The following is a 26,453-nucleotide window of genomic DNA, read 5'->3' as shown; positions in this document are numbered from 1 at the left end:
TTCTATAGCCGGCGGTTTTAACACTTTCTCAGGAGTGCAAGATCTTTGCAACACTTTCCTGTTTGGGATCATTTGTTGCAAATGTTCCCAGCAGTTTGAGCTGCAAACTGTAACAATAGATAATGGTACCTTTGTAATATAGGAATATAATGTAGCTGCTGAGTTACACTGACTGAAGGATTGATTGAAACTGAAAGGCGGCCATTTAGTGAACCCTCAGAAGCAGGATCTTTGCTGATTTTTTAAGTGTCGTTCGGATTGCCGAATTAACGGGTTTACTTCTCTGAACCCAGAATCAAAAAGTGGTGTAGGTGACAGATTGTGATTAACAGGGAAAGTGATATTAAAGACCCTATTTGATTAATGTACCTGCACACATGACGTCTTCTGCAGCTACTGTATGTACTTTTCAATGCATAGCTTAGAAATTGAAATATTTATTTCAAGAGAACGGCTGAAATCTGAAATACACAGTATAGGAAACATTGTGTTTGTGGAAATCTGCAATCAATTTAGAATTGCTAAGAAATCTGCGTAAAGCGCGCGCTGCGTCGGGGTCTGAAAATCCAATAGCGCTGGCGAAGTGAAAGCGTGTCTATGGCAAATTTTGTTAGATTAGATATAGGGGTGCGCCTATTAAGTAGCATTAATTTGCACCCAATGTAACGACTGTTCTTAATTAAGGAAAGGCATGTGAATAGTGTGCTTATGTGAACCCTGTGCAAGTCGTTCCACGTTACGAGAGCACATGAATCTCTGCAGGGATATTGATGAACTGATTGCTTTGCAAGATAGTCTGGCAGGAGAAGAGAACTCATCGAACGATTTAATGTTACACACAGAAATGTTAGCATTGTGCATGGACACTTGCTCAATCTTAGATGCAGTATGAGCGGTGCTTTAAAACAAAATTATTAATATTTTAATGTTTGCAGCTATTGATTACCTTTATTGAAAATTAATTACCAAAGCTGCCGATCGATTCACTCTCCCGGGATCGATCAGCAAAGATCCTGCTTCCCGGGGTTCACTAAATGGGCGCCTGTCAGTTTCAATCAATCCTTCAGTCAGCAGCTGCAATGTATCCTTATATTACTGAGGTAACATTATCTATTGTTACGGTTTGCAGCTCAGACTGCTGGGAACATTGGCATCAAATGATCACAAACAGGAAAGTGTTGTAAAGATCTTGCACTGCTGGGGAGGTGTGCTAACATCTGCTATAGAAATAAAAGGGTGCTCAGTAAATAAAAACTCCTTAAAAATGGCATGAAGAGTTGGATTTAAAAAAACAAAAAAAGTAGTAAGTATTATATAATACTACAGAACTGATTTATTTAAAAAAAAACACACACACATTTAGGATATTGCAGGGATTGTACCTTTAAGACCTCACTCACATCATTTTAGATCAGATGCTGTAGCACCTAACTCTGAATCAAGTCAGATGCACACAACTAATATAGGCACAGCGCTAATATTTTTTCGCCACCGCTATTCCTGCATCGCCTGACCATCTCTAATTCACTTACACAGCATGCTGCAAAATAAGTATTGTAAAACCTGAAACCTGTTGGGCTGTAATGCTATGTTTCTTTACTTGCTTTTATAATATAAACATTTAAAAACATGTGTATCACAATGTACCTACGGTACTGTATATATTTACGTATACATACATCATTATTATTATTCATTAAAAGTATGTTGCAGGGTTTTGTTCTCGGGGTGAATTATAAAAGAAACATTGTATAAATAAATTGGATGTAAGACAATGTTCTGAAGAACTTTTTGTGTAGTGAGGGTTTACTTTTCAAACTACAGGCGGTCCTCGGTTATCCAACGGAATCCGTTCTGGGAGTAGCGTTGGATAGTGAAACCGCTGTAAAGTGAGTCCCATGTTAATCAGTGGTGGTGAGCGTTGGATAACGCATTCAGGCGTCGAAAAACAGCCCATAGGGTTGCATTGTAAAGCGTTGGATTTGCCATTCGTTGTAAAGTGAAACGTTGGATAACGAGGACTACCTGTATACAGTATATGAGATCCTTGCATTCCTGCGAATACCCTTCCGACACTCCCTATGTTTGTTTCTGTACCCTGACCCCTTCCCTATATTATTTCCTTGTATACTGTTGAAAACGTTATTTTCCAAACACACATTGTTAAAGAAAAACAACTGTACTCGAGGTTATGTAGACCCCCAAAAAAACGATTGAGCTATTTTCTCCAAACGTCTGGCACAAAGGCATATCCAAAGTAACTGCAAACTATACTCCAGCTAAATGACCACCAGATGTACCGTTGGTCAAAGTTAGGAGAAGATTGAAAAATAAACGGTTTATTGACTGATAACTACTGTATGTCAACCGGCTGCAGGAGGGGGCATGTGGTCATCTAATTGTGCACGATGTACAATTTTCTTAATAATTTTTTCCACATGGTGGACTGCAAGATGCGCCTTCCAGCCCCAACCCATCATGCTTGGGAAAGTTTACGGATAGAGCTTCCTTTTTTCTTTTCTTTTTTAAATTCTTTCTGTCCGCTATATTTTAAAGGGCAAGTTAATTGTTATTGAAAAGGGAAAGTTGCAAAAATGACAGTGTACTTTCTGCATCTCGGATTTGAACGCCGACCGGGTGTTTTGTCAGAAATGAGAATATTTGCAGCGCATCGAGGAGGCCCGGGGGATGTCCACGATCCCTTTAGCACTGACGAGGTTAAACGGAAAAAGGAATGACGTTACATTTCAATCATCGCGGCTTGATGCGTTAACCTCTTCAGTACTAGAGCCGGGGGTGGCCAACTCCAGTCCTCAAGGGCCACCAACAGGTCAGGTTTTCAGGATATCCCTGCTTCAGCACTTGGCGGATAATTGGTCATTCTAGTGTTTATAAAGTAAGCGTTTTGTGCGTATCCCAATACACATGTCTTTATTTTTCAGTGAACCTTTGATCCTCCGTTTCCTGTTGGGTTGGGGAAAAGGGGTCAGCATGAAGCAGGAACTGATACTCCCAACCTCGCCCCTCATCTTCATTTTGCTTATTTTGGTCAACACAAGGTCTCTGAATGGTAAGCAAGATGTGTCTCAACGTAATGTCTGCTCTCTCAGGGCCAGTGCAAGGGTACTTGTTGCCCTAGGCAAACCTTTAGCCTTGCGACCCCACCCCCTCACTCCCCTCCCCCAAAATTGAGCTTTTTTTTAAATGATATAACCCCATTCTCTCCCGCTCCATTCTCTATATACTCCCCACCATTCTCTCCCTCCACCCCCATTCTATCTCCACCCCCATTCTATCTCTCCCCCCATTCTATCTCTCCCCCCATTCTATCTCTCCCCCCATTCTATCTCTCCCCCCACATTCTCTTTCTCTCTCCCCCACATTCTCTTTCTCTCTCCCCATTTTCTCGCTCTACCTCCCCACCATTCTGTCTCTCTCCACCCCCACCATTCTGTCTCTCTCCACCCCCACCATTCTGTCTCTCTCCACCCCCACCATTCTGTCTCTCTCCACCCCCACCATTCTGTCTCTCTCCACCCCCACCATTCTGTCTCTCTCCACCCCCACCATTCTGTCTCTCTCCACCCCCCTTCCCATTCTAGCTCTCTACCTACCCCCATTCTCTCTCTCCCCCCCCATTCTCTCTCCCCCCATTCTCTCTCTCCCCCCACATTCTCTCTCTCCCCCCACATTCTCTCTCTCCCCCCACATTCTCTCTCTCCCCCCACATTCTCTCTCTCCCCACACATTCTCTCTCTCCCCACACATTCTCTCTCCCCCCACATTCTCTCTCCCCCCCCACATTCTCTCTCTCCCCCCCATTCTCTCTCTCTACCTCCCCCATTCTCTCTCTATACCTCCCCCCATTCTCTCTCTCCCTCCTCCCATTCTCTCTCTCCTCCCTCATTCTCTCTCTCCACCTCCCCCCATTCTCTCTCTATACCTCCCCCCATTCTCTCTCTCCCTCCCCCCATTCTCTCTCTCTCCTCCCTCATTGTCTCTCTCCACAAATTCTCTCTCTCCCCCCATTCTCTCTCTCTCCCCCCATTCTCTCTCTCCCCCACAATCTCTCTCCCCCCCCCCATTCTCTCTCTCCCCCATATTCTCTCTCTCCACCCCATTCTCTCTCTCCCCCCCCCATTCTCTCTCCCCCATTCTCTCTCCCCCCATTCATTCTCTCTCTCCCCCCCACTCATTCTCTTGCTCCCCCCCATTCTCTCTCTCCCCCCATTCTCTCTCTCCCCTCCCCCATTCTCTCTCTTCCCCATTCTCTCTCTCCCCTCCCCCATTCTCTCTCCCCCCCATTCATTCTCTCTCTCCCCCATTCTCTCTCCCCCATTCTCTCTCCCCCCCATTCTCTCCCCCCCCCATTATCTCCCCCCCCCCATTCTCTCCCCCTCCATTCTCTCTTCCCCCCCCCCCGCCATTCTGTCTCTTTCCCTCCCCAGCATTCTCTCTCTCTACCCCCAATTCTCTCTCTCTCCCTCCTTATCCTCCACCCCTATATCCTTTCTTCCCCCCCACCCCCCACACCTGGCTGCTGAGGTCTTCCCTCGCACAGAAAGTTGTCACTAGGACCGGCCCTGCACTTCCAGGTCAGACTGCTGGGGCGAGGTCTTCACCCTCCTCCCCTCCCCCGCCATCCTCTCCTCCCCCGCCATCCTCTCCTCTGCTCCCACGAGTCCCGCTGTCATCAGCCTCACTCCTCCACTGCCAACTCAGAGGTCACCTAGTGTTTACATCGCCCTGTGCTGTCTTATTGCCAAAATGTTGTGAAATTGTATAATCCTGAGCACCAATGTGTCCCATAAATGATTAAGAATTGACTTTCAGCAACACAAATACATTGAACGCATATTTGTGTTAGTAACAACATTTTTGAGAATGATTGTGGCATTGGTCAAATTTGGCAGATAAGTGTGCTAAATTGTATATTAAAAATGGTATTGTGTGGATCCATTTAACACCGGAAGCAGAGAGAGAACAATTATTACTGTCTGCATGTATTCCACCAGTTCCCAAACCGGTTTCCAAACCGGTTTAATTCACTGCACTATCAAATGTCATCCTGCAGATGAGCTATTAATCTGCAGATAAGGGGAAACCCTTAAAGCTGCAGTTCAAGCACTATCCTACAGTACAAGTGTTTGTTTTTTAAAGAAATCAGTAGCATTTTTTTTTAAACACCCTGAAAGACATTTTAAGGTATTATAATGTAACACACTTTTTGTTTCTATAGTAACCATTTACAAAGTCAAATCCCCTTCCAAATCACTTGTCCATGTGTAGATTGTATTTTTTTTTTTTCATATACATATATACATATACATATATATATATATATATATACACACACACACACACACACACACACACACACACACACACACACACACACACACACACACACACACACACACACACACACACACACACACACACACACAGCTTGAGAATAGACCTTGTGTTTTGGTGATTGCCTGATGATTTATTGAGATTAAATAACTTTTTTCTATTGAGTGTGCTGCGGATTAATATCTCTTTCAAAAGTAGAAACCGGGACACAATAAAAAATTATTTTATAAAACAAATTACATCACTTAAAAATAAATATTATATTGGTATTTGCCTAATAGCGTCCCCATTTATGCTGTATTATTGTTTTGTTTGTTTTTTCGTTTTTGCTAACATATTACACAAATTGTGTAGAAAAATGACTGTTTGGTTTTATATTAATAAATCATTCTTACGTCTTGGAATATCACGAGGTGGCACACAGCGCGCATGCACACAGCTCGCAGCACTGCAGTGCATTACTGTAGTATTGCATATAGCCAGGGCTCGCCAACACAAACCCTTTTTTGCCTCGTAATTCTGTTAACTATCCCTATATCACCCCCCCCCCCCCCTTACTTGGCTGGCTTAGGTGCACGATCTGCATGTCAGCAGGAGGTGTTAGATGGTGAAAGGCAAGCAGCGGTGGTGGCGCCGTCAGCAGGAGAGTGAGAGACCATATCCATGTGAAAAGCAGGAGAAAAGCTAGCTGCCCAACCCGGAATTCTTCAGTAAAGTTACTGAAGACTTCCAGGTCAGGCAGCCAGCGTTTCTCTTGCTGCTTTTCACATGAATATGGATACTCGCTCTCCTGCCGCCCGCCTTTTGCCATTTAACGCCCCCTGCTGACATGTAGATCATCTTGTACTGCCTCGCCTGCTCACAAAATCCACTCACCCAGGCAAGGGGGCGAGTGGATTTGTCGAGCACTGCATCTTGCTATCGGTAATTAGAGTATACTAGTGTACTTAAAATATTTACCCTTTGATATGATCGATCGCATCAAAACATGCAGTGTCTATTTTTACGGTTTTAAGCTTGTCCAAATATGAAAAAACTATAAATGCGGGACATTTGCATGATTTCAAAAACAATTGCTGGGACATTTAATGAAAATCCGGGACTGTCCGGATAAACCAGGACGTTTGGTCCCCCAAACTGAAATATAGGGAAAACGCTGCTCCTGCACATTCAAACACTGTGATTTCAAACAATGTTGCAGAGACCTCATTTGAAACCTTCACTTTATGCTGCATGTGCCAGACAATGACATTATAATTTGATTTTAGGGGTCAAATGATTATTTCTTTAGTTTCTTTGTGCACTAACATAAACACAAGAACAATGATATATTCTTTGTTTAACGCCTTTCTGCCATTGAGACCTGCAGAAATTTGCCGTCTGCAACTCAAAAGGAGCTGTATTCATATTATGACACAGGGTGTGAGTCCGATACAGCCAGAATATGACAAATTAGAGGAGTCGCTGAAAATATGAGCGGTAGTTTGTTTGACTTGGCATATTTATTTCATTTACTTGCTGATGTCCTACAGATGATTTTATACGGTTATGAGCAGAGCACGTGAGAAGAGAAGGGGCATAGCGAGAGATCAAAGCTCATATGTAGGGAGGAGCAGATGAGTGGGAGAGACTTGGAGGTTAGAAAGAGACATTTGTAGGTGATTTTGAAACTTGATGGGAAGCCACTTGCAAAAACATGCCGGTTTACTGAAACCAAAAATAGAGAATTGTACTAGTGTATCCAGAAAACAAATATTCCATCAGAACTGAGGCCGAAAAAATATTCAGCAAACTTCCCTTACATCAAAAACAATAATCCCTTATAAACCTTGAACAGAAAAGCGGGGTTTTCACGTATTCCCAAATGGCCAGTTGCCTGCATGCTCCGTGAACTTAATGAATCCACCAATTTAATCCCATCACTGCTGGAAGACCGACGGCACTCGGGTCTACCGGAGTTGTGATCACAAGATCGCTCGGGGTAGCGATCCCGCTGTCACAACCCGGCCCCCACTGATGGGATACAGAGTGGGGGAGCAAAGGTCCTACTTCTGTTATGACCACCTTCACCACTCCATCTCCCTCTAGGAAATAAGGAAAAATAGCAACACCTTCCCATCATAAAGGCGTGCCAGCCCTCGTAATGAACAGGGCGTCTAACTTGATACACTATATTTATTTTGTACCAAGCCCTGTGAGTACACACCGTTTTATCTTCCAAGGAACTAAAAAACATGCCAAGTTTTAAGTTATTGTCATAGCATAAAGTGTGTTGGACTAGAGAACAGTGCTCTGCTTTTCTTATGACAGCAGCTTGTGAAGCAAGTGGGTGATAGTTGGGGAATCATGCAATACCTAGGCACATTTAACAATAAGAGGACGTAAAGGTTATACTGTACCTCTCGTTTTTACATGGTGTTGATTACAGATTGATATGTAGTCCAAGGAAGGCAAATACTGCTGACGACTCTGTAGCTGTTGCATCAGCAAAAATGTAGGATTTTAGGAAAATATGCAAGATGTCTAAAATTGTCCCAAGTTCTATTGATCATGCGGAGTCTACATGAATGTTAAGTATCTCGGTTACTGTCGCCCACAGCACAATCTCCACCTGGCAAACCAGAATATAAGAAGTGCCGTTCTTACGAGAAAGAAACCTTTTCTTGCTGGTGGGAACCAGGTTCTGATGGAGGGCTTCCCACTAACCACAGCCTGCTGTATAGGAAAGAAAGGTAACGTGCGTTTTGGTTTCTATCGGCAGTCGCCCTTCTGTAGGTTCAGTAGCTGACGAAAAGATGCTAACTTACCTTGTGTGTCCCATTAAAATGGTAGTGCGTTTCTTTGTGCTCCTTTAAACAGTTAATGGCTCGATCGCTGACCTTCCAGTGAGAGAGTTTCTAATCTATTTAAACATATGGGTTCTTCTAAAAGAAGTATAATAAAGGCACAAGTTTAAAAGATATACACTATATTATAAGATAACCTATGGATGCGATAAACACACACTCATTAGCAGAGCACACAATCCTTTGTGTCATATTCTTTTTGCAAAATGATACAACAGCCATTACCTTAACAGTTTGGTTACTGGTTCCTACTGGCTGTTTGACATAACCTGTCAACATGTCACGCTGTGCAAGCTTGGAATTCCTTCTTGACCCATGTACTGACATAGGATTAAGTGCCCTCTACATGTGGAATATCGTGACTTTGTTTACTGTATATACTCTCTCTTTTTAATAATAATAATAGCATGTTTTTGTATAGCGCTGCTAGTTTTTTTTTACGTAGCGCTTTACAGAGACATTTTGCACACACAGTCCCTGCCCCATGGAGCTTACAATCTATGTGTTTGGTGCCTGAGGCACAGGGAGATAAAGTGACTTGCACAAGGTCACAAGGAACCGACACCGGGAATTGAACCAGGCTCCCCTGCTTCAAACTCTCCGTGCCAGTCAGTATCTTTACTTACAGAGCCACTCCTTCTTTTTGAAGATATCTAAACATTCAGCATCCTTTTTATTCTCCTTTTTTTGAGCCTGCTTACACTTAATACCAAATCTTTGTATAACTGATGCTTGGTTGTAATCCATTGTTTTTTTCATTGCAGCAATTACTACTTCAAATTGATACTGTATTTCACATTTAATCTAACCATTCCTGGTGTGCCTCATCTGAGGAAGTGGCAATAAACTATGAGCCAATAGCCAATCTAGGATATTTGCGTTGGGCAGATTTCAGAAGTGTGTATGACATGAATTTGAAGAGGTTAGCTGCAGAATTGAAACAGGTTACTGATTGCAGTTTGGCAGTAGTTGTATGTGAATGTTGTCTAAGAATCTGACAATGCATTTTCAATGGCTGTCCGATCTCTGTCTCGCAGCAGTTGAGCAGGTAGTCTGGCTGAGAAAACCTGCTGCCAGCCTATTTTACTGAATGGCAAATATTGGGGGTTGAAGGCGATGCTAAATCAGACTGGGAGGGCGTTTATGGCTTTTGAATCAAACATACTGTATTTGTACTCACAAACCCAGATCTGCATTTGAAATTTATACTGTACACACACACACGCGTATACACAACCACACATACTGTATGTATACACACACTTATACACACATACAAAATGTACTCTTAGTCTTAAAATCTTAAAATGTTAATCTGGATAATCTAATTAAAGAACAAAATGGTAGACCACTGTGTAAAATCTACTGTTTACAGTATTCAGATACCAACCTATAATTCTTATCAGTTAGTTTAATGTCTGTAGACGTCATACATTGCTTTACTTGCAGTATTTCTGTAATATATTTATGCACTGTGTAAGGTTTATTGTGCTTGATACTTAAACGTTTTTGGATCAATCATTCTCACACTGATTAGACCCAAAAGGTCAAAACAGCTATCTGTGAGAAGGTTTACTGGATATGCACTTATTTAACCCAGGCTATGCTGAAAAGCTGTGTTATATGGCAGGCGTATGCTTATAGGGGTCCATGTTAAAATGGATATGAAGCAAAAGGTGAGACAACTTTCCCAAAATCCCTGGCTGCAGTGGAAGCACTGTATGCGAATGGTGAACATCATGGTTACCGGCCTATCTGAGACATGTCAATGTGCTCACAAGTGGTATTTTTATTTGCTAACCTCTCCAGTAATCAATGTCCAGCTTTCACAATAATGTGCTATTCACGTTTTCTTGTCTTCAGTATAAAATTCATAGTGTACATTAAGGCAGGGGTGCGCAAAGTTTTTAAGCTGCCCCCCCCCCCCCCTGTGTGCCAGCCCCAGCACTCACACTCCCCCTTTCCTGCGACCCATGTGATGTCACGTGACACCGCAACGTCATTTGACGAGCGTTACGATGGCGATGCACACGTCACATGACCCCGTGGCATCACCATGGCGACACGTGCAGAAGCCTACTGTATCCCGGTAAGTTAAGGTTGCAGAGGCCTCGTGCAGACCCCCGACATTGAACTTAATTGCCCCCCCAAAAAAAATCCCGCACCCCCCAGTTTGCGCATCCCTGCATTAAGGCAAGAGGGAACCCATTTTTGACCATGACTTGAAATGTCTTGCAAATTATTCATTTGACCTTTTTTTTTTAATTCAATTTCTTTACTTTTCTCACACCAGAGACCCAACAGTATATGAATGTCCAGACTACCAAACTTCGGGGCCAAACTCTTGTTTCTTTGATAAAACACATTCTTCGTTTTGGATTTCTTATCACATCTACATCAACGCAACAAATGCCCTGGGCAGCAATGTGTCCGATGTACAAGATGTAGATCCTTTCAACATAGGTAGGTAACCTCTAAAAACTCAACGTGCTGCAGAAAATACACTCCTTTTGTTGTTGTCATTTGGCCTAACAACTCTGCTTTGTAGTGTGTTGCTGGCTCCTGGCAAGCGAGGAGTTTGTTTCAGCATCCACTGGTGACTGTTCTTTTGTAACAGTGGAAGAAGCCCGTGTAGATTGAACTCGACACGCAGAGTCGCCCTTTCAGTTACATATATTTTGTCATAACCCTGTCCGTACAGCATGTACAGAAGGATATCTTGAGACATATATACCCGGATAGATTGGGGACGCGCTTGGTGTTACACAGTCTCATAGCAAATCTGTCTCCAGCAACAGAGACACATGATCTGTTTAAGGCAGGAGAATGCAAGGAATGTGGCACTCCAGGGAGTCACCCGTCTCTATTCTATAGACATCTTGTAGGGACATTACCTACCTACCTCCGCCCCCTCCCCCCCCCCCCCCCCCCGGGACGTATTTGGCAAGGAGTAGTATTGTGTATAGTTAGAGCACTGCTCAAACTGAAGTGCTTCTTGCCTGCATACAGTATTTGTCGGTCGGTACTGTAGTTGGGGCAGGGGACGGGTGTACAACTCCAAATGATCAAAGAATACATTGCTCACACATGTCACAATGTATTGATGCATATTATAATTGTGTTCTTTGATCATTTTTAATTTGACTTTGGTGATCAGGGGACAAGAGGCAATTCCTTCTATAAAATAGCACAACCAGCATCTATTTCTTTGGACTGAATTAAGGACAGTACATTATTCTGTATGAAAGATTGAGTGCTGATCCTGCTATAAAAAAAAATAAAGTTTTGTTATAAGTGTAAAATGCAGTTATGTATAGTAATGACCAAGAAAAATATCTCCTATGCTGATACGTTAAGATGACATTTATATCGTATAGTCATGTAATGCTGATCTACTTCCATACCAAAGTAGGTTCTTGCTTACAAAAGATTACAATATAAATACAATTATAATTAACATTGTGGGGTTTGACTTGGAGTCCAAGTGCTAAACACAGAACATTAGCTGTAATATTGTACATCCGCATGCATAACATGATGGAGCTAATTTTTCTTTTTTTCAACCTGTTTGTTTAAAAAAAGATGAAATAAATGAAACTCCCTTCCGATTTTTGGTCCGTGTTTGGATGTATTGGAGAATCTGATATGGGTGATGCAGTAGATGGACTCCGTGGTTGTGCAAATTACCACTTGCAATAGACACTTGGTATTGCCGCACTGTATAGGTTAATTGTGTCCCATCATCATGCTTCAGTTGAGGATGTGACTTCTTGAAACATAACCTCCGCTGGTGAAGAATGTGTCCTTGAGCCAATGTTTAATTTCAGTAACCATCAGAAATATGCCATGTACTTAACAAGAAAACTTTCACATCCTACAGTCCTTGGCGAGAACAGATGTTATTTAAGCATGTACTTATGCAACTTAATTGCCTTACCTTGGTAACTTAATAACTCATGTACCCCTATTTTAACCTTCGGTGCTTGTGAAATCCAGTTTGCTTGGCAGACAATAATTTCAATGATCATGTTTTTCTTCATATAAATTGCATGCTCAACAATTGCCAGGCAAGACCATTGTGAACCATATTTACTAAGCGGTGTTATTCAACAAAACTTCTTGTGGCCCACTTGAATGCCTTCCCCCTGCCTGCTCTCTTCCCCGGACTCCCCCCCCCCCCCTGCTCGGCAACGCCACCCCGTGTGTTACCATGACGACGCATCGCTTGAAGCCAGAGAATGTTAGTTACAGAGGACTCGCTCGGTCCCCCCGCATTTAATTGAAATGCCATGGGGGAGAGCTCAGAACCTCTGTAACTGCCCCCCTCCACTCCCCACCCCCCCCCCCCAGAAAATCTCACAGCCCCCCCACCCTGTTTGCGCACCCTGATTTAGATGACTCGAACTTCTCCAGTGGTTGGTGCTTTTGTGTTTGTGTTTTTGAGAATTGCCATCATTGTGTATGGCTTTGTTACTCCTAATTCCTGCTACTTTTGGAATCTCTGCAGCATTATTCCTTAAATTAGGCCGATCTTGCTCCGAACAGAATCAGTATATGTGCTACAGTATTACTTGTGCTGCTGTTCAGTCTGAATTTTTACTCTGCCAAATCTATCAAGCAAATCCTTGACATTGAAACAAATGTTAAACTGTTGCAATGTGTTACGGGGATAACTGCTTTCCATTTTTTTTTGGCAATTCCTGTATACAAGGCAAATAGCCACTGTGTCCTTTAAAAGAAAAGTGGCATAACTATGTTATAAATGACATTTAAATGTAATTTTCCAACTAGGAACATTTATTAGATTTTCCGTAAATTGGAAATATTTGCTCTTGTTTCTGTCGTGTAGGAATATGTGTAAGTGCTTTTCAAATTGTGCGCTTATAAATGTAATTGTGAACAGCTGAAAACCAAGTAATACCTCATGCGCAATACACACGGCTTTTCTCAGGATTATTAATGCTAAATGAGAAAAATAAATACATCAATATGTTCCCGAAATGGAAAACTACTGGAGGATGTCTCACGTGGGCATGTGATCACCATGAGCAAGGAGAAGGACATTTCTCAAACAGAAGTGTTTTTGAAACCAAGTGGGACTGGGGACTTAGAACAAAGTGCTAAACAATGTATCTGTTTCTTTTAGTTCAACCATATCCTCCTATCAATGTGTCGCTCGCTGTTGATGCAAAGTACCCTAGTATACTAGTGAAGTGGCTTCCGCCTGCAATGGCTGATGTCAAATCTGGTTGGTTAACACTCAAGTATGAAGTGCGAGTGAAAGAAGAGAAAAAGCAGGAATGGGAGGTAAGCGAGGACCACTTAATCTTAGCCTGCGACCATAGTGAGAGCGATGGCGCGCGCGGCGCACAAAAAAGCCTGTCACGCAATGCACATGGCCAAAGAGTGCGCATGCCCGAGCGCGACATCGCGACCGATTTTTTTTTTTTTGGTGAGCCAAAATCTTCAGATTCGTGTGTCACGACGGACAGGTCACGTGCGCGGCTCAGCCAATGAGATCAAACCGCTCACGTGACGTCACGGGCACGCTCCCAAACATTGAATTTGAGCTGCTCTTGGTCGCGTCTCCTCCGCCAGTCCTCACAGACCACGGATCGCGTGACGTCATGCGCTCCGTCGCACGCGCCTACTATGTACAAGGCCTTACTGTCCCCGTAGTCGGGGCATTTTGCATTTCTCCCCACGGCTCCAGGGAGAGTAATTCTGGCTACATCTGTATGTTGCCTCTACAGTGGAATCTGTGTGAGAAAATAAGGTTCGCATATCAGGAGATGGATTTTTGTCAAGCGGTAGGTGCGGCAACTGTGGAGTGGATCCCAGTGGCTGGGAGTGGCAGGACAGGCAGAGCGGTGGTGTTTGAGGTCACCGACAGAAGTCCAGGAGGCAACTAGAGACAGTTGGGGTCACAGGCAAAAGTCTGGGGCAGGCAGCAAGAGGCGTAGTCAAGAGGCAAGCAGAGGTCTGGTAACGGCAACAGTAAACAACAAACGTGCAGAGAGGCAGTGAGCTAGTCCATCAGGAAGAACCAGTATAAACAAGCAAGGAGGAACAGAAAGGGGAGGCTACACGTGTCTGGGTGAAGGAATGGAACAGGTGTAGGTGATTACATGATTAAGATCTGTAGTGAGCTGTCTGCAGGCTCAGGCATCCAGGATCTGCAGTCCTAGTGGCAGCGAGGAAGAACTGCTGGATAGGAGCAGGAAGGACCAGAGTTCCAGGGACGTCTCTGACAGTATTACAGTGTTTAATTTAACCTATTTCCTGCAGCCAGAGTGGAACGCACTAGCCTCATGATCCGCTTCCAACCCTCATCGCTCCCAATAAAATTTTATAGTTCCACGCAGAAATATAAAGAAAAGCAAATGAACGTTGCTTTTAAAGTCAAATTCAAAATGTCTAACCACAGACACAAATCACATTAACAGAGACTAAAAACTCACACAAAGCAACAACGCCACACAGACACACAAGCTTGGAAATGGGAAACGACACTCCACCCCTGTGCAAAAACACATTGTGTTTAGTCTACACTTGCAAATAAACACTGAATATTGCAGACTGTTAATTATTGCAAGATACAAACTGGCCTTAGAATAAATAAACCACGACAAATTCTACAAACTCTGAAAACTTAACCCCAGGCTACAAATGGGAAAAAAACAGAATAAATGCCTACAACTATATAAATTCAAAGGGCAGTAGCCACAGCCATATGCGCTAAATTGTAAATGTATAAAATCAATTGGATATACAAGAATAAACTTATATTACCTTTTAAAATACACACCCATTTACAAATTAAGATCCACACACAAACATGGATATGCATATCTTAGATTACACGTGCAACAGTCCAATTAAGAGGATGCAGCTCTCTTCAGACAAGAGATAAACCATGGTTCTCCGAAAAATGGCTAAAAATACAAATATAAAAAGCGCAAATGTCATACTATAGTATTTATTGAAAGACTGGAAAACGTAAAAGATTCACACTCACAGACGTCCGTGATTCAATCAGCATAAAATACCAGGGTTAGCCAGCAGTGTAAATCGGCATAAACGGTGTTATCCAGTGCTGCCTGCGCGTCCCCCAGATCTCCTGTCACTGTGTGAAACAGCCCAGTCCTTCCGCTCCACGTGTTGTGCGTCCTTATGTCACACAGGTCTGAGTTCCAGGGAATACTTCCGTCTTCTCGCGCACTCGCTCAAAAGATTGCCTCACTATATTTATTTATAAAATGTTTTACCAGGAAGTAACAGGAAAGATGATCCAGGGCTCCACGGGTTTTTAGCAAAATAATTTATTCATAATACACAAAGTTTCGGCCTCACTTAGGCCTTTGTCAAGTGACTGGTAATGAGGCTCATTACCAGTCTACTTGACAAAGGCCTAAGTGAGGCCGAAACGTTGTGTATTATGAATAAATTCTTTTGCTAAAAACCCGTGGAGCCCTGGATCAACTTTCCTGTTGCTGTATACTTGGATTTCTGCAGATAGGCCATCCTTGAACCAGGAGCTCCGGCATTGTGAGAAAGTATCGCATTTTTTGCATTTATTTGCACTGTTTTGGTGTGCTACATACCCACATACCTTTGCATATTACCAGGAAGTAATACATAGAGTTACCTCTCATTTTCAAGTATGACCTGGGCGATTATGGGGATTAATGATTTTTTTTTTTCCCCTCTTGAAGCCCACTTGTGAAATGACAGGTGCCTATTTGCTGAATTAAACAGCTTTGTAAAGAGTTTTTAAACCGTTTTTAATATTTATTTATTGACAGAATACCAAAATTATGTAATATGATGAATTATACTATAATTTTAACCCATACACACACACACTTGAATTTGATTTCTGATAATTGTGAGGCTTATGGGGACTCTTTGTTGGGAGCTGCCAGACCTCCGTTTTCCATGGCAGCGCTTTTGTTTGTTGCCATGGGTACAAAATGGTATTTAAAGCGGTAGGAAGGCCACAGAACTACCCCCATGACGAAGAGGACAAGATTCCTTGAAACGCGTCGGGGTAGTTCTATTTTGGCCGTTATTGTTTGAGGGGGATGGCTGTGACGGTGAGACAATCTTTTGAGCGAGTGCGCGAGAAGATGGAAGTATTCCCTGGAACTCAGACCTGTGTGACATAAGGACGCACAACACGTGGGGCGGAAGGACTGGGCTGTTTCACACAGTGACGGAGGATCCGGGGGTCGCGCAGGCAGCACTGGATAACGCTGTTTATGCCGATTTACACTGCTGGCTAACCCTTGTATTTTATGCTGATTGAATCACGGACGTCTGTGAGTGTGAATCTTTTACGTTTGCCAGTCTTTCAATAAATAGTATACTATGAGGTTTGCGTGCTTTTTATATCTTTATATAAAGACTTTTAATTATATTCTGTGGCCCTTATTCGGTAAACTGTAATAGCGCTAATCGGTTACCAGGCGTGATCGTACGTAAAACCCCATTGACTTCAATGTATAAAACGTGCAACCTCTAATTAGTTTGCAACTTATTTTTAAATTTAATCGTCCGCCATAATCAAATGTAACTATATTTAAATAAAACGGGTTTTTTTGGTCGGGAAATTAAGAATTGTCTTTTTGTCAGAGGTTGCGAATATAGTGATTCCACCTGAAAGAGAACAGCCAGACGAAATCAAACTTCTCCCAATTCTCAGTTCACCTATTTACAAGCTAACTGCAGAGGCAATCCGCAGCGTCTTGGTGGTCACGTAGAAACGTAGACTTGGCCGTTGGGACTTGTAGATTGTTCAAGATGTGCAACCTGTTCATGAAATGTAGCGATTGCAACGCCTGTGTACAAGTCTGCATGTTCCCTTCAAAGATTCAAAGGAGCAGGTGTGGCAATGTACAAATACAAGAAACAATAATACGTAGTTTATACTAATTGGTGGCTCCAAATAAAGCACCGGGCTTCTACCATACAGTTTGCTAACAAAGATAAAGCGAAATCCAGGCTTCCTGGTATTGTCAAAAGATTACATAGTATTGTTCAAAGCAGGCAACGTTTTGCCTTTTCTTAGGACAGGGCTGACTGTGATCAAACACTTTTGTCCTTGGAACAATACCGTATCTATGCATGGGAAGAGCAATTGGTTCAACGGGGACATAGTGGAGTTTTTGGCAGAGATAAAAAAAACATTTTTAAAGTAAATAAATATGTTGTTGCAGCCACTCATCTTATACTTATTTTTCCACGTTTCAGAGTTACTCTGTTGAAAATCATCGAAGAAACTTGACGCTGTCTGGTTTGCATCCAGGAGAAGATTATGTTGTCCAGGTCCGATGTAAACCAGATCACGGCTTCTACAGCGAATGGAGCCCCGAATATTACATCCAAATCCCTCCTGGTACGTAGATTTTACAGTAACTTCACTAGTAAAGGAGCAGGTCCTTTGTGACATTTCATGGTATATATGAAGAAGACTGAACGGTTGTGAAAGCTCTGTGCACTGCATCTATGAACCACCTTCTTGTTGCCTCATTACAACATATCACAACCCATGACAAAGCTACATTTATTCCAGGACCAATATGGCTACTAGAACTTTAAATGACGTGTTTTTTTTTTTATTATTATTAAGTAGACATCCTTGTGATACTCCAGCATTACATTGTGAAGGTCTGTGGGCTTTTGTTTGAGTAATATATTCCAAATACAAGTGTGTGCCAGTAGCTGTGCCACATCCCTGGTCATTTATAGAGTGTTGATCAGCAACTGCTGTGTTTCAGAGAGTGATCCCCAAGGATTCTGATTGAAAACTGTCATAAACATGGGGAAAAAAATCAATTTAATCCTCTGAAGAGCGTGGCCCATTCATCATGCTCAACTGGTTAGACCGCTTGACCGAAAGGAAATTAAATGGCATAAGAGGATATTAACTCCTTCAGTGCTGTAGGTGCCTACAACACATTCCAGAGTGAGAAATGAAAATGGCAAGGCCCTGGCATTGGGCGGCTCTTTCGATGCCAGTTATAAGGCGTTCTGCCACCTATTACCCTCTTCCCTTATCTTCAATGGTATTTTATAAGGGGGTGATTTTCATTGTTTGTGACCTTAGCAATGATTCCAATCTTTTATAACAAAAGATTGCGCATGGCCAGTAAAATATATTGTGGTTTGTAACCACCACCAATATAAATACAGTAATAATAAAAATCGAATAAAAATATCATTTGTGAGCACATTCACATGTCTCAGACAGGTCTGCAACTCTGCTTTTCACCATTCTCTTGGCATACAGTGCTTCCACTGCAGCCAGGGATTCTGGGAAATGACATGCAAATGAGCACACTGTGTCACCTAGTATGATATAGTCAGCAAGCTTAGCAATAGTGCCCAAAGTCATGCAGTAGCTTCAAAGACAAACAAGATCTTATCTTGTATTAAACGGGCAATGGATAGAAGGGATGTAAACATAATATATGCCCCTATATAAAGCACCTTGAATATGGAGTACAATTTTGGGCACCACTGCTTAGAAAATACTTTATGGAACTAGAGAGAGTGCAGAGAAGACCTACTAAATTAATAAAGGGGTGGATAATCTGATTTATGAGGCAAAGCTAGCTAAATTAGATTTAATTACATTTGAAAATAGGTGTCTAAGAGGGGATATGATAACTGTATACAAATATACTCGGGGATTATGCATGGAGCTTTCAAAATAATTATTCACCTCATAGGCAGTACAAAGGACTCGGGCATCCCTTAAGGTTGGAGGAAAGGAGATTTCACCAACAACAAAGGAAAGGGTTCTTTACAGAAAGGACAGTTACAATGTGGAATTCATTACTCATGGAGACTGTGATGGCAGATAAAATAGATATCTTCAAAAAAAAGTTGGACATCTTTTTAGAAAGGAAAGGTATACAGGGATATACCAAATAAGTAAACATGGGGAGGATGTTGATACAGGGAATAATCTGATTGCTAATTCTTAGAGTCAGGAAGAAATTTGTTTTTCCCCTTATGGCATATCATTGGATGATACTGTATTTCACTGGGGGTTTTTTGTTTGCCTTCCTCTGGATAAATATACTGTAAGTACAGATGTAGCACTGTTTCCCCTGAACACAGAAACTACTAATGCTGTATATAAACCTGTTGGCTCGCAGGGCCTGAGCCTCTGTCACGGAGAGCCTGGGGCGATATAATTCTACCACTTGGTGCAGCGCCTCCACCTGGGAGGGATCCCGACAGAGCGGGAAGAGCACCTCACATGACACAACACAATAATACACTTGGCAGGATAAAACAATAATAACACTTTACTTAATGTCATATGCTTATCGCTGTACATGTATAAACGCAGTACATACCCTTTCTCACTAAGAGTACAACTAGACAAAGCGTCACGCAGGACCCTCCACCGTGTTCCCCACACCGTGTCCAATGTCCCACAACCAACCCCAAGTGTGTGGTGACCGCGTGGCCCACTATTGTGATAGTATTATAGTTGGTGCACTTATAAAGGTACCCGCTGGGCGCTCCTGCACCCGGGCCCGCAGACAGCTTCGAAAAGGATCCACCGCTCAGCGATCCCTTCTGCGATGTCCCTCCGGGGCGATCCCACCCGGATAAAGTCTCTTCCTCTGGTGAGGCCTGGTCCCAGACCCCTCCTTAGGGAGTGCAGCGTCCGCTGTGTCCCTAAACTATCTAAGCAGTTGTAATGGGGCAGGTTCCCTATCCTAGGGTCTGTCCCTGAAGCAACCACAAACTACAGTGTGTCTCTGGGCCTATCTGGAGCCTAGAGGGGAATTGCTGGCCTAGTGCAGCGGGTCACTGACCCCTGCACAGACACCTCTTACCACTAGCTCTTCCAGGCACCGACTGGTGTGGTTTGCAGCGTGCGAAATGTATCTATCTGGTGAGCAGGGGATTCGGGCAGCCCTATTGGCTCCCGGGCATCACCTGACCCAGCCCCTATGCACCCTGGGGGCTTTAGTCTTATTGGGAGCTATTCTCCCATTGCCCACCTCGCGCGCACCTATCCTGCGCATGTGCCAAGCTAGGGTAATGGCCGCTGCTGCAGGGGCTTACTGCACATGTGCAAGCAAAAAGAAGATGGCGGCGTCCTGCACGGGAGCCGCCAGGAGTCCTCGGCGATGCAGTCGCCATCCTGGCGCCGCGCCAGCACCTGCCGCGCATCCCGCATGCTCCCCCTGTGCAGCGGAGGCAAGCGGGGGAAACCCAAGGACCGGGGAACTCCGCCATGGTAAGGGGCACACTCTAATCCCAAGGGGGCCGGGGCTACACAGATATAGAATAAGTATCTGTCGTCTAAATTTAGCATAGATTGAACTTGATGGACGCATGTCTTTTTTCTACCTCATCTACTATGTATCTATGTATATAATAAATACATACAAATAATTGCAATGACCCCACCTGTTTACATAAAATAGCTTAAAAGTTCATGAGAATTCGTATTATGGTATTGCCCATGACACATACAAGCCTTAACCTTGTAACATTCAGTAAGTTGTTTGCAAAATGTTTTTGTAAGACTGCCCTATAACATTTTTTTTTTAAAAACCTATAAAAGAGATTGACCGTGCTGACTTGCAACCAATAGTCTTGGCATAATGTATTTTATGGAGTCAAAAGCTGCCAAGATGCCGTTATGAATCATGGCACTGTTCCCTGGATATATGCAATTCACTTTCAAGACTCCTAAACCTACCCTGGCACCAGTAGCTGCTTAATTCCCCATCTGTAGAGAAGGCTTCGAAGTAAATGGGGTGAGAGGTGCACTCAATCGTAAATAAAATCAAAAGTCCAAATATTATTCATTCTCATGGTGCTGACCTCCGTTCACACCCACTGGAGAGAAGGGCTTCTGGGTCAGGAATCCAGGTAATGATTAGTGCGTCTGATTTATTACCTAGAAGCCTCGACTAGCATCTATATCAGGGGGGCCAATTGCAGTCCTCAAGGGCCACCAACAGGTCAGGTTTAAGAATCTCCCTGCTTCAGCTCAGGTGGCTTGGTTGTTGACTGAGCACCTGATTGAGCCACCTGTGCTGAAGCAGGGATATCCACCCGAGTTTATCTCAGACCAGCACCAGAGATGTGTAATAGTGTTCCAACCCCCAATATCTTCATAAAGACTCCTCGTGCTGCATAGTACCACTACTTTTTTTTATTTGTTAGAGCACTTTGCCTGTTCTTTATACCTAATGGCGGTTCCTGGTTGGTCATTCCCAATGGATATGTGAAACGCTTCTGTGTGCACTCGTTTAACATCTCCACTGCCGGTATATAGCTGGCAGTGAATGGGTTAAAGAGCTCGCTGCCGCATATGCAGCAGCATATCGATAAATCTGATTAATTACTAGATTTAATGCTTTAAAGTGGGCCTGTTAGCATTAAAAAATTAAAAATGAAAAAAAAATGTTTAACCCCCACAGCTGACTGTGTAACGTGATAGCTATATATTTCTATCTGTGCCAGGTGCAAAGAAGAGAGACTGGACACTGTGGATATCAATAGGTGTATTATCATCCGTCATTTGTTTGACAATGATCTGGACAATGGCTTTAAAAGGATGCAGGTAAATAGATTTATATTTGTTTTAGTTATATTGTCAAGCCTGAGTATCATCTGACACAATGTCAAGTATGGCTGCGGCCCCCGTGCTGACTGCTGCACGTGCGCCTGGCGTCATGGCGGCATGTGCACAGCTTAAAGCCGCGGTCTGTAGGGAGCGATGGAAGGCGCGGGGAGCGCAGCCGTGACGGGGGGGGTGCGGTCATGCCGGGGCATATATGCCCTTCCATTGGCTGCCCGCCGAGCACGTGACCGCGCCACGTGTCACAAAATTCTTGTCTTCCCTGCCGGCGTACGCGTCACAGCGCTTTGCGAGCCCACACACACGGCCCGTAGAGGGCTGTAGTGAGGTGTGTGGCGCGCACGCCACAGAGGCCACTGGGAACCTGGTCTAGGAGTCTGCACATGACCGTTGTAACCGCTTGCATATCCTCCAACATGTCCCAGATTATATCAGCTACCCACACGTATATTAACAGAGAAAGTTGCTGGAATGCTCAAAATACCCAGCTGTGTAATGAATAATCAATCCCAAAACACAGGTAGGTGTATATCATAAATGTGAGTTAGTCCATGAAGCAGAATAAAGCCATGAATCCCTGAAAACCGAAAGTGTGTGAGAAAACTCACCACAATCAATTTCATTGGGGGCAATAATACAGCATAAAGGCAAATAGACTCACGGACACCTCCTGGTATGGAAGACGTGCTGCTGCTGGTAAGTCCAAGGTAGATGCGAGAAGAGTAGAGCACCGTCAGAAACTGGAGTCAGGAGGGGATCCAAATACTCCAATAAAGATTATTTGATTATTTGGATCCCCTCCTGACTCCAGTTTCTGATGGTGCTCTACTCTTCTCGCATCTACCACACGTATATTACACCCCACGCCCCCTGTATATCACCCGCGCCCCCCTCGTGTATATCACCTCCGGCCCCTTCGTGTATGTCACCTAAATCTTTAGCTCCCTAAAGCCCCTTGTAAGACTCCTAAAACATTTACAAATGAATAGTAAATGAACCGCCTCTTACCCTAACCCTAGGCAGCAGCCAGAGCAGCAAACACCATCCCACCGCCACACGGTAGCCAATTAGCTTAGCCGAAGATGCTGATTGGCCCTATGCCATGCAGCAGCAGGGATGGGACAGGTACACTGCTTGTTGGCCGGTGGAATATGCCCCCAAACTGGAATATACCGGCCAAAACAGCACAGTTTGAGGGTCAGCCTTTGTCCTGGTGCAGGTAACAGGTCAGTATTAACAGTGTAGCCCTGTTTCCCCCAGCCCTAAGTGAGATCTGAGGGTAGGATGTAATTATGCTACTGGTGCTGCCCTTTACCTGTTGGCTCACAGGAACCTAAGCATCTGCCACAGAGAGCCTGGGGTGTATCACTTACTATATGGTGCAGCGCCTCCACCTGTGAGGGATCCCAGCAGAGTGGAAGCAGCCCCTCACAGGACACAATCACAATGAACACACACAGTAAAAATAGAAAGGCCTTTACTGAACATAGACATAACAGATAACCCTGAACACTAGACTCTATAATGATTAGAGATACAACTGCCCCACGCCTCGCAGGGCCTTCACCCCACACCATGTACCCAAAGTCCCACACCCCACCCCTGAGGCGTGATCAGCGCCGTACTAGATGAGGATATAGTTGGTGCACTTGGTGTTTAATGGTACCTGCCGGGTGTGTCCACACCCAGGCGCGCTGACGTGGAGATAAGTGGATCCACTGATCCCGCGACGATTCCGTCTCCACGTGGAATGATGTCATGTAGGATGATCCCACTGTGTAAACCGTCTCTGTAACTGGACAGGGTCTGGTCCCAGACCACAACCTTCAGAGCTGCGCAGCGTTCTGGCTGTGTCCATGAACTAACAAACAACTAAAGGGGCAGGGTCCCTACCTAAGGGCCTGTCCCTGTAGCAACCACATACTATTATGTGAGTGGGGCCTAGGGGAGATCTCTGTCCTAGTGCAGAGGCTGCTTGCCTCTCTGCACCTACACCCTCTCCTGTCTATGTCCCACCTCCTACTGATCTACAAGCCTGAGCGCGCGATAGGTATCTCTCTGCGCAAGGGAAGCTGGCCCTAGCATTGGCTCCCTGGTGTCACCTGGGCTCCAGCCCCTGGGGCTGGAGTTGTAGTCCCTTGGGAGCCTTTCTATCACTGGGGCCGCGTGCGCTATATTTACCACGCATGCGCGATGCTGTAATGGCCGCCGCTAGCACTATCTGTGCCTGTGCAATCTGTAATGGCCGCCGGGACTCCACATACTGACTGCGCATGCGCGAACCTCGCGCCAACCCCAACATGACCGACGAACACCTTCTGCGCACACGCAACACTCCGCGCATGCGTTAACACATTAGACATGGCGGCGCCCTGCAAAGGGTGCCGCCAGCCAACCCATCACCACCCGCAACCTCCCTTACCATAATGGAGGTAAGGGTGGGGGAAACAGGGAACCAGAGGAGACCTGGCTACAACAGTATAGAGGGGGAAAATATATATATATGTAGCCCTTTTTGTGAACCGGCCGACCCACCCAATATCACATTGGCCCCTCGTGGTCTAACCGGTGCCTTTCCCTGCAACACACCTGCTCTAAAGGACTACTGGTACTGCATAACCTGTGTGGCTCCAGGAGATCTGAGCCTCCGCTAGCTGGGAGCCTGGGGAAAAACCCTTACCCTTACTTGGTGCAGCGCCTCCACTTACCCAGGATCCCCCGTTAGGAAAGATAGCCCTGAGTAAGAAATACAATAACACTTATAGATAAACAATACTAACTCTTTACTTAACACACATATAACACATTACATAACATAACCATAACCATAACAAGATGCTCTACCCGCATCACATCAACCCAATGTCTGGTGTACCTCACCCAGTGTCCTGTGATCACCCCACACCCAATGTCTCGTCCTCCTACAAAAGGTCGTGGGTGACTGCGCAGTCACTATATTAAGCTAGGGCCCAGTTGGTGCACTTATAATACTTGAAGATACCTTCCGAGCACTCCGATGCTCGGGACCGCAACTTTCTTCTCAAAGGGTCAGACGTCCGTCTGATCCTTTCCAGGTACTCTGCCGGTGGACCCCAACGAGGGTCCCACCGCTCAACGGGAACTGCAACCGGACCACGGCAACACCAACCGCATGGGAACAGCAACCGCCGCTTCCTCCTATCGCTAACTACTACTTAGAGTGACAGCAACCCTAACCTAGGGCCTGTCCCTGAAGAACTGCAACCTGGGATGGCTTGAGGGAAACTCCTAGGGCCTGTGGGCATAACCTGCCCCCCCTTCCCCTAGCTACCCAGTCCTAACTGTAACTGCTACTAGCTATTCCCAACTCACCTGCAGCTGACACACCGCACACACTGTCAGCCTGCAGGGATCCACACTTCACCAACACTGCACGCGCTGTGCCCAGCACATACAGTGACACTACTCACAGGCAGCTGCAATCACACACAGCCCCTGGATCCCGCAGCAAACACACTGCTAGCACGCCGTGCCTCTTTGACAGTACCCACAGCACTCTCCGCTGTGGCACGGCCAAACCTGCACCTTCCACACTCAAGGGTCACCTCCCTAGCTAAGGCGTCCCTCTTCAGTTACCCCCTGCCCTTTACCCGGGAATTGGGGCCTGCCTGGGAATCTAGGGAGGACCCTTACCTGATGCAGGAGCCACGCGCTCCCTGCACCCTTCCTACTCCTTCCTTCTCCTCTGCCTGACTGACTGTTGCAAAGCCCGGGAAATGTATCTCTTTTCCCGGGCTGAGCTTCCTCCAGCCCTATTGGCTCCTCTGGGGCACCTGACCTCTGTCTCTCTAAGCCTCCTGGGAGTTGTAGTTCCCAGGGGCTGCCTAATGCATTGGGGCCGCGTGCGCGCTTCCCTTGCGCATGCGCGAACCCCTAATGGCCGCCTCAACCTTCCTATCCTCTTCCCTACTCTCGCGCGACCTCTCCCTATCTCTGGAGTCCCATCGCGCGCTTTGTACTCACTGCGCATGCGCGAGCTAATGCGCAATGGCGGCGCCCTCCTCACAAGCCGCCCAGCCGGTGGCAACGCGATCGCGGCCCTAGCGACGGCCCGATCGCGTCCCCGGCAACCACAGCTCCGATCTGCTCCCTGCTCTGGCCCCCACCCTCGCGAAGTGCCGGCGGGTCCGTCAAAGCCTCCGGCGGCACCCGCTACCGCACGGCAAACGCGGAGGGGGGCCAGAAAGAGAAAATTTACATCAGGGCTACATATATATATATATATATATATATATATACCCCGCCTTTCACCATTATTACCCAGCACACAGCACTTCCACTGCATCAAGGGATTCTGGGAAATGACATGCAAATGAGCACACACTGCCACCTTTTGTCTCAAGCTCATATATATATATATATACTGTACGCACACGCACTAACAACAAGTACATCCTGTTCAAGTGGTTTATTTAAAAGATCAGCGTTTTCGGTCCAAGATCTGGAAAAAGGTCCCATGGGGTACCGAAACGCTGATCCTTTAAATAAACCACTTGAACAGGATGTACTTGTTAGTGTTAGTTCCTGTTCTTCTATATAGTGATCTATAAACCTGTGGACTTTGACTGCATCCCAGCTGTGGTGTGCGGTGC

At 44.9% G+C, this 26,453-nt stretch overlaps 1 protein-coding gene across 1 annotated transcript in view; it reads left to right on the top strand.

The window, feature by feature from the left end:
• The window catches only part of PRLR (prolactin receptor), a 51,435-nt gene that overhangs the window by 10,679 nt on the left and 14,303 nt on the right, over nucleotides 1-26,453 (top strand). The window contains exons 2-7 of the mRNA XM_075588066.1: nucleotides 2,943-3,070; nucleotides 7,955-8,087; nucleotides 10,495-10,664; nucleotides 13,348-13,508; nucleotides 17,454-17,598; nucleotides 21,705-21,804. Of these exons, the coding sequence (XP_075444181.1) occupies nucleotides 2,992-3,070; nucleotides 7,955-8,087; nucleotides 10,495-10,664; nucleotides 13,348-13,508; nucleotides 17,454-17,598; nucleotides 21,705-21,804 (788 nt within the window). The 5' untranslated portion in view covers nucleotides 2,943-2,991. The remainder of the gene's footprint in view (nucleotides 1-2,942; nucleotides 3,071-7,954; nucleotides 8,088-10,494; nucleotides 10,665-13,347; nucleotides 13,509-17,453; nucleotides 17,599-21,704; nucleotides 21,805-26,453) is intronic.

The sequence above is a fragment of the Ascaphus truei genome, chromosome 1, assembly GCF_040206685.1.
Source record: "Ascaphus truei isolate aAscTru1 chromosome 1, aAscTru1.hap1, whole genome shotgun sequence".
In the NCBI taxonomy this organism is placed as follows: Eukaryota; Metazoa; Chordata; class Amphibia; order Anura; family Ascaphidae; genus Ascaphus; species Ascaphus truei.
The sequence above is the reverse complement of the archived record's forward strand: the minus strand, read 5'-3'. Positions and strand labels throughout refer to the sequence as shown.